The sequence below is a fragment of the Dipteris shenzhenensis genome, chromosome 15 (assembly GCF_047967505.1).
Source record: "Dipteris shenzhenensis isolate YYH24624 ecotype China chromosome 15, Dip_SZ_1.0, whole genome shotgun sequence".
NCBI classification, from domain to species: Eukaryota; Viridiplantae; Streptophyta; class Polypodiopsida; order Gleicheniales; family Dipteridaceae; genus Dipteris; species Dipteris shenzhenensis.
Genome location: NC_141610.1, coordinates 40,194,316 through 40,203,425, shown reverse-complemented (window position 1 = coordinate 40,203,425; position 9,110 = coordinate 40,194,316). Strand labels below are relative to the sequence as shown.

Below are 9,110 nucleotides of genomic sequence, written 5' to 3'. Positions count from 1 at the left end.
CACGAAGCCTATTTACCGAAAAACCATGTATGCATGTCCACACGTCCATCCATTCTCTCTCTCTCTCTCTCTCTCTCTCTCTCTCTCCCAATTCTATCATCGTTATGCTTCCGAGTGTATGCATGTCCACATGTCCATCCACTCTCTCTCTCTCTTGTAGTATTCAACGTGGAGGCACTAGGAACGGCCCCTAGCGGTCCCTCGCCCCTAGTCTCACTTGCTGGCTAGGTACGTGGGCCTCCCTTGTAGAAATTCATGATGTCGTAATTTGGCAATTTATCTAAAACTTGTTGTGACCTAATTACCGAGTAGGTCTTCGAAGGTGGGTAGGTCGGTGGTTCTTCCTTGGTGCCGCTCAAGAAGGTTTCGTAGAACTGCTTGCACGCTTCCATCCATCAGTATATTGTATATCTGTTAAGTATGCAAATGTTGAACTACCAAGAATTGACGTCACTAATACACACCTTCGTTATGTTTCACTTGCTCATCGTCAAGGTTAGCGCCTCTGTTTATGAGCTCTATTATCATGTCGTGTCGTCTTAAAGACAGTGCTATTGCCAGCAAGTTCTCTGCCAACAACATCATCACCAACAACACCATCACCAACAACACCATCACCATCAAAATTAGCAGCAACAACAACAATTTGTCAACAATAACCATTCATTGCTCAGTTTCAGATCTCTAGTAACTACGTCGATTCAGTGTTGTGATCACTCACCCTTCTCTCCTTTCTTTCTTTCGTTCCTCAAGAAATGGACCACATCCGGATTGCAAGTCCGTACGCATTCATCGGCCATTTTCCCATCCTCCATAGTCGCCGACAGCAGCAAGTATCTTTCCGGGTCGGCATCCCCAGCTGCTTGCAAGATCATTCTCACAATCTGCAGCGTGTCTTTTGATTCCGCAGACCGGGCGGCGCAATGCAGTGTCGTGTAGTCATTGTAGTCCCGCACGTGAACCAGCCTCTTGGCCGCGTTGTTAAATTTCGGATCTAGAAGTAGTGACACAGCCTCTTTGTTGCCCGAGAGAGCGGCTACATGAAGGGCAGTTTGGCCTGCGACATCTTGCTCCAAAGTATAGCCAGACCAATCTTCTGTTTTTTCGAAACATCTCCGGAGTATACGAACAATACCTTTCCTAGAAGAAAGATTACAAGCTCGGTGCAGAGCGTTTCGACCATCCGAATCCAGCGCGTGAATGTCAGCTCCAGCACATATTAGCAACCGTGGTAGCTCGACTGCACAAACCCTGTCATGCGATAGCGCCATGTGGAGAGGGGTTTCTTTTCGTTTGTTGCACTTGCTCAAGAAAGCTCGCTTGCTTTGATCCACATTTTTATCAGCGAAGTGACGATTCGTCCTGTATGACTCTCCAGCTTTTTTTATCCACTGTGGATGTAACTGCTCCTTCCGAAGAGGTGGATCTAACTGCTCTCTGCCTAGAAGCTCGGCTGGAAGTTGACAGCCGCAGTGCTTGAGGAGCAGCTCCATGTTGCTCCCTAGATAGCTGAGGTTGTCCTGTGTCTTTGAGTGTATTGCTGCATAATGCAACGCTGTGTTGCCGTGAACATCTTGGTAGTCGATTCGAATGTCCTTTACCTTCAGCAAATTTTCACACAATTTAGGCAGCTCTGGATGGAACTCGACAGCCAACATCAGAGGAGTCGACTTGAAGTCATTAGTCTGACAGTTAATCTGGTCTTCGGAGAACGGGAGCAGGAGCTCCACCGCGGCTAGCTGGCCACGAAGGGCTGCTAAAAGCAATGGCGTTTCTCCATCCAACTTTGCTACGGTGTTCGCAGCTCTGCTATCAGCATCCAGGAGCAACTGCAAGCACTTGACTTTACCTCCCCAAGAACACAGATGCACAGCATTGCCCTGGCACGGTGCATTCAATCCAACACGACGGATAATTTCAACCCCGGCTTTTGCAATGAGCTTCTTAGCTTCCTTTACGTCATCTGCTAGACATTCATAAAGCAGCGCTACGGCGAGATCATCTTTTTCTAGTTGTTCAGACTTAGCACGACAGTCTGCATGAAGTTTAAGTAAACTCTCAGCTTCTGACGATAGAAACGCAACGCGGGGAAACTTATGAGGAAGAAGTACGACGATACTCACTTATTGCAAGTTTCTCTATAACATCGAGTCCAGCGAAACTTTTCCAAGCTAGTTTTAGACTCTCATCAAGAAAGCCGTTTTTCAGTCGAGTTTTTTTGTATCTTGGAGTTTTATCGTTATCGTAGGAGAAATACTCGTCACCGACGTAATCCTGCACATCTGTGGGGATGCCAAGTTCGATGTCTTCATAACGATGTTGCAAAACATCTTCCACGGTTGCCAAGCGATACCAATAAGGTATTTTCTCGTCAATACCCAATCTTCGGAATGCCATCGAAATGGAGATGCAGGCCAAACAATGAACGCTGGAGCAAGATGCGTCACGCGTGTATAATTAGAGGTAGACCATGACGATTGGCTGCTGCGATATGCTTGGATGGAAGCTATCTTCCCTAGGGACCATCTTATTGAGAGTGAGCGCCGCCCCTATGGTACATCCGTAACCTTTGTCCCATTGACTTCCCACACGGCCCTTGTGACCTTTGTCCGCTCTGTGGCGTTCTTTATAGTAGCTCTAAGAGCCAGTGCACCCGGGCGAAAAATGCTGAATCTGTGCGCAGTTGGTGCGAGGTTGAGTTTGGAGTCTAAGGGTTAGTGCACACGTGACCAGTTCAGCGCAGCTGGCCGTGATACGTTTTAGACCACACGCTTTATTAGTGAGGCAGCACTGACTAGGCTCAGTGCACCATTTCGCACCTCCATCTCTGCGGGTGCCGATTTGACCACCAGTGTGCCACTCCAAGGTGACATGAAGCAACCCGTAAACCTTTCAAAAATCACCTGTGTAGAGGGGAGCAGACGCAAGGCAAAAGGGGGAGCAGACTTGTATTGCTCACTAGCAACCAATGATAAGAACAAGGAGAGCATACAAGCAATAAAGCGCATGAACGAATAGAGTCTTTGGTGAAGCGCCTCCAGCTTGCTCCCAAGTCGCGCACCGGCTACGCTCCAGCTTGTGTGTGTGCACTAAGCCTAATTGCCTGCGTGAACCAATACTGATGAACATTAACCTGTTTGTATCTTGCTTTGTTACAGTGTATGTTGAACGACAGAGTCTGTCAACTCTGAAGTGGCCATTCTTCATTGGTTGGGCAAAGAAAGGAAAAGCATTGAATGCGATTGGAAGGCCTCCTGAGGGGAAATGGCGCACGGGAGACCCTCCTAAATTGAGGCGCGAATTTGAGCATTGGTGTCGCATCAGCCAAAAATTAATTCAAGCGCGTGAAACAATTGAAGCGCAGCCAACCTCGCTCCTTTGGGAGTGTGTGCAGTGGCTCTAAACATCTCTTCTCCACCAATGGAGTCTAGGTAAGATCCCAATCTGGAAGCTGACAGCAGGTTGCATCTACAAGCTCATTATGAATTCAAGGGGCCATAGTAGCGAGCTCAACACCAAGTGGAAAAGGTTAAGGAAACTTAGAAAGGATGCCCTTTAAGGGCCTTAGCACATGGATGGGGCGAGCCATCCGTTTAGGATGGGAATCTTTTTGTCATCATTACTCCCATCCTAGACCAAGTGGACTAGGATGGATTTAGAATGGGAGTAGCCACTTTTTCTTCCATCATGGACCATGGCCTCTAGACCTAGCAACTAGAATGGGTTCCCCTTTTTTAGGGATTCAAAAACATGGAAGCATGACATGTGTCCTTGTCCCCACGTGTTCCGCACCTCCTAAACACATAAAATGATGCCATGTGTCCTCTTCCACCTAAACCCATTAGTCCTGTTTTTGTTAGCACATGGTGGGATAGGAATATGATAGAAATATGCATGGGACCACCTTTTCCCATTCCCATCCTATTTCTTCCCATGTGCTAAGTCCCTTAGTTTCTGCTCTGGAAAGCCATTAATCTCTGGCTACCGGGTAGGGGAAAGATTGCAAAAAGGCTACAAGTAAACCCTACTTGCCTACTATGTGAGAAGGTAGTGGGATTTGTAAGACATCTTTTCTGGAGTTGCACAATCACACATGAAGTCTAGTCAAAGGTGGAAAAAGCAGTCCGCAGGGTTGATCTGATGCATAGGTTTGTGCTAGGGCCGAGATAGCGAACCACATTATTGGGAAACCCTAGCAAATTACCTTCCATGCTCGTTGCTGCATGGCCATGCATCAGAGCTGTGGTGTTCTTAGACACATGCGCTTGGTGTTCAACCAAGACCCAGTAATTGGATAAGCACTCAAGGAAATTGGAATCCATCGCTTAGATGGATAGGCTATGTGCTGCACAGTGTAGGCTTGGGCCGCTAGCCTCTAAAGGGATCAAATTTTGTAATTGGGTCTCTTTTTTGCAGGGCTAATCCCTCTCCATAATACATTCGGCTATTTTAGTACCTGAAAATTAAAAAATGTATCTCTTTTTCATCGTATTATTCCATTCAGACATTGGCCACTTTCAATACTCCCTAAGACAGTAGACACACTAACAGGTTCAAATTTAATTGTGAGAGTCCCCGATGACATTGAAAAATAAGAAATTCCCATTAAGGAGTTGTGGAGAAGAGAAGAGGGGTGAAAAGGAAGAGGGAAAGGGCATGATTAAACTAAGGGATAAAAGGGGGAGGGAGGAGTTTTAATTAAGAGGGAGCACTTACTAAGGGGGCATTAAAGAAGAAGGCATGTATGTATTAGAAACAAAAAAGGGGCGGTGAATCCCCAAAAGACCATACAAAAAACATGGCCAATATAAAAGGGGCTTCACCCTTGGCCTATGCTAAAAAGTAGACTATGTCTCTTGAGGTCATGCCAGGTGAACGGGTCTTTTTCATAGACCCTCCCTACCCCTCCAATCCATGTAATCCACATTGGTCTTCCATGCTAAAACCAGTCCAGCAACCAAACAATCTTAATAGGAAAGCCCAACTCACACTCTATCATACTAGGACAACCTAGGTTCCTGCCCCTTTGTTTTTACCATGTAGGCTAGATGCCCCTCAAACATCCATTTGCAAATGGATCTTTTTATTTATTTTTATAAAAAAAGAAAAAAAGAAGAAGAAGACAAGTGCTAAAAGGGGAGGGACAATAGGGACCATTTGAAGGGGGCTTTAAAGAAGAAGGCATATACTAAAGGGAGAGGGAAAAGAGGGACCATTTATAATATTTTAGTTCTCACTAGGTATGCTCTTCCACTCTATAGCTTAGTGGTAGGGCTCACTTGTGGGAAATACGACATTGTGGGTTCGAACCCTACCAACTTGAATAATGTGTACTACTCATAGGCATAGCTTAAAATAAATTAATTCACGCAAATAAAGTTATTAATCCGTGGACAAACATAAGTTAATTTGCCTCCATGGCCCAAAACAAACACAACAACACAAAGCAAGTATAGACACGCTTGGTAGACGTGCAAAATAGCAGGCACGTCTATAGGCGTTGCTTTAGTGGAGGAATTACAGGTGCATCTAAAAGCGCGTCTAACAACTCGTCTATTTGTGCATGTATTAACACGTCTAATTGCACGTCTAAACTGAGAAAATACGGGTGCATCTATAGGCACATCTATAGGCGCGTCTATTTGCGCGTGTATTAGTGTGTTTATTTGCGCGTTTACACTGAGAATCAGACGCGCAGTTAGACGCATAGATAGACGCAAACCAGAGAATACAGAAAGTGAGATTTTGGTGTACATCATTGCTTTCCAAATATTGCCCATGATTACCAAAGCACATAATTTTGGCAAGCCCACATATACAAGAATTAAGTGAGATGAGGAGAATGAGACAATATGTAATATATTTTGCCAATATCAATTATGGGGCTACGGTTCAATCTCATCCTCAATGAGATCAACCCTTGCCAAACTATCTACTTCAAAATCCAAACAAGTGTTTAGATCTACAAATACATTCAATCCACTACTACTTGTGCCACTCATGTGCTCATCGAAATCAGCATCTCAAATGGTAGGCTCGTCCTCACGGGTAATGGCCTCAATATCTGTATCTCCTATCTCATGATCATCCTCCTCTCTCGTATCACGGTCATCATCACGTCCATGGCCATGATCATCCCATACGCTCCATATTAGTAAATGTACTATACATCACTTTGGAACGTGGCATAATAGGTATGACATGCCACCATCTATTATTATCAACCATTGGTTGATAGACAACCTAATTCAAACACAAATACAATCATGTTATTTTTCTTGCATCAAATATTTAAAAGCGAGTATTTTTATATGTGTGCACAGTACCTGTTCACATTGTTGCGGTAGTACTAGTGTGTCCTTCCTACTTTGCCAAAACTTTATGGAGTCAATAGTTACAAAGCCACTTGCATGGCGTTTGATTGTTACATTAGGGCCTCTTTCCACCACGTCCTTAAACCACTTTACATCCATAACATACACAAAGAAGCGTCGAAAGTCAAGCATAATAATATCTTGGATTATGCCACAATAATCATCCATGGCTCCATATATTGGCTCCCTCAAAGCTAGCAATGACACCATAGTCTTGTGTGTTTCTCTTATCATCAATCCGTTGTGTTCGAAAATGCTTGCCCTCACACCATATAGCATTGAACATAGTGCACTACACCAAGAAAAAATCAATTAAATAAGCAATCTAAATTATTGAAAGCTCATAACTTATGCATAAGATTCTATATACCGACCTTGCTCATGCATTCCCGAGCATACTCCCATTCTTCCATTGTGATATGCATCTCCTCATCTTTCTTTGCTTTCTCCATTTCATCAAGTAGCCAATCCACATGAATATCTTTTGGAAGTGCTCTTAGATACTGAGGGTATGGCACACGAGATCTGTGGTGTGTACGAAAGAGGGCCCTTTCTTCTTGTCTTCTTGCCTTTGCATCCTCGTATCTTGTCACCCATCTTTTCATCACATTACTATTAAGCACGCAAAATAGGTTGATACTATTATGCAACTCCGTGTCTATTACTTTGTTGCATCCTTTGCCTTGAGGCACAATAGAGGTCATCCTTAGGTCTTCATCATCTCTCCATAGTCGTGGGAGAGAGCTATCCACATCAACAAGAAACTGAGAAATATATACAAGTGACTCTTTTACCAACCAACCCTCGGCCATGCTACCTTCAGGTCTTGCATTTTGTCTCACGAAGCCCTTCAAGGTCTTCATGAAGTGCTCGAGGTCTTGCATTTTGTCTCACGAAGCCCTTCAAGGTCTTCATGAAGCGCTCGAGAAAGAACAACCATCGTGCATGTATAGTACCGCATATAGCAATCTCATCCACCAAATGCACTATGAGATGTAGTTGGCTTGTGAGAATAGAACGTGGAAATGTCTCCTCCACTAAACAAACCGCCTCCACTGACATAACTCGAGCATTCTCAAGCGTGGTGGGATCTATTTCCTTTGAGCTCACATACCTAGAAATGAAAAAGTACAGCATATTAGCAATATGCATTCAAACTTGCATGGAGCATTGATATGCATCATATTTTGTATCATGTAAAGTACCTCACAAGCTCGCCCATCTTGTAAATACAATCTTTCACGTCCTTCGATGCACTACGTGAAATGCTAGTAGGTAGTATGAACTGAACCCATGAGGAGGTGGTTGATTAGTTGCTTATAACTATTCACTCACAAATTTGAAAGGAAAAAGATATTATGCACATAAAATACTTAGCATCTTGTGCCAATCATGAGATTTCAAGCCATATAATTGCTCTACACCTCTTTTTTTGCTCTTTGTAAAGGCTCCCTTCAAACACCTCATGCATCCAGTGGGAGTATGAATTGTAGTAATAGCGCGCTTCACCGTTGCCATCTCTAGCTTTGATAACATCCACGGTGCACGAGGTAAAAAAACACGCCCATTTGGTCTCTCTTGAGGCCAAGCTTCACGCATCCTCCCTGTGGTACGTAGATCCTCCCTTATGCCTGCGGAATCTCGTGTCCCATTCAAATGCTCCCAAATGGTAGATGCCACATTCTTGAAGATATGCATGGGATCAAGCAGTTGATTGATCTTGAGGTGGGACCAATATGGTAAACGATAAAAGATGGAGTATCTAAACAAAATAAAGTGTTAGCGGGCAATCTTTACTTCTAGCCAATATAGCCAATCTTTACTTCTAGCCAATAGTTACAAACCCTTACCGGCTCATGCCAAGTGGTGGAGGAGTCGTGGAACCGTCCCAAATTCTCATCCAATCTCCCACGGTGAGTGATTGTGGGAGGACTTCATTCCAAGGGGCAACATATCTAGGATGATCAGGTGGGAGAAATTGATCGTGATTCTCATAGATGACCTTATTCAATGCGTCTGCCCGTAAGGCAACTAGCGAAGGACCACAAACAGGACATGCATGGTAACCCGATGTAGTGAGACCTGAACAATAGACACAATTAAGAGTTGAAGGTGGGTTTAGGGTGCCACATCCTTTGCCTATTCATAATTAGAAATGCAATGCTTACCTGAACACTCGCCATAGCCTGGGAAGTCATGCATCGTCCACACAGTTGAAGTCTCGTGAGAGGGAGGCCTGCTCACATCATGCACCTCGATACCTCTCCAAAGTATCTCTAGCTCGTCAATCAAAGGCTCCAAATAAACATCAGGGTTTTTGACTTTATGTTTCCCTGGAATTAGAAGGGACAGCATAACATGTCCTTTCTTAATAGCCATAGAGGGAGGTAGCAAGCTAAGGGTGTCCACTTCCGGACCACTTTCGGGTGAGTGTGACACCCGCTCGAGTGAAAATACAAAGGTTTTGCTTCGGTCTCCTATACCTCGATCGAGGTATAAGCTCCAATGAAAGTCACACACGAGCACAACCGAGCCTAGCCCATACCTCGATCGAGGTACGTATCTTTTTTGCCGAACCGAGCCTGTACCTCGATCGAGGTTTGCTGGCAAGCCAGCTACACATGCCACATCTACCTCGTCGAGGTATTGTGGCCATCCAGCCCAACCTCGATCGAGGTCACGTGGCATGTCCAGCATACCTCGATCGAGGTATGTGCCATCCGAAAGGGCAGCCAA

The 9,110-nt window shown here is 44.6% G+C and overlaps 1 protein-coding gene across 1 annotated transcript; it reads right to left on the bottom strand.

Annotated features, from left to right (window-relative positions):
- Positions 1 to 207: 207 nt before the first annotated feature.
- LOC147893806 (uncharacterized) lies at positions 208 to 2,477 on the bottom strand. The gene is made up of 4 exons (XM_087386467.1): positions 2,124 to 2,477; positions 722 to 2,035; positions 465 to 569; positions 208 to 374 (listed from the first exon to the last, which is right to left on the bottom strand). Exons 1-4 carry the CDS (start codon positions 2,395 to 2,397, stop codon positions 298 to 300), a joined length of 1,770 nt encoding a protein of 589 aa, XP_087242593.1. The 5' UTR covers positions 2,398 to 2,477; the 3' UTR covers positions 208 to 297.
- Positions 2,478 to 9,110: the final 6,633 nt, after the last annotated feature.

Coding starts and splice junctions, on each gene's coding strand:
- LOC147893806 (XM_087386467.1), bottom strand. CDS start 2,397: ATGGCATTCCGAAGATTGGGTATTGACGAGAAAATACCTTATTGGTAT. Junction 2,036..2,123: donor TATAGAGAAACTTGCAATAA/GTGAGTATCGTC, acceptor AACTTCATGCAG/ACTGTCGTGCTAAGTCTGAA. Junction 375..464: donor GCAAGTGAAACATAACGAAG/GTGTGTATTAGT, acceptor GCGTGCAAGCAG/TTCTACGAAACCTTCTTGAG.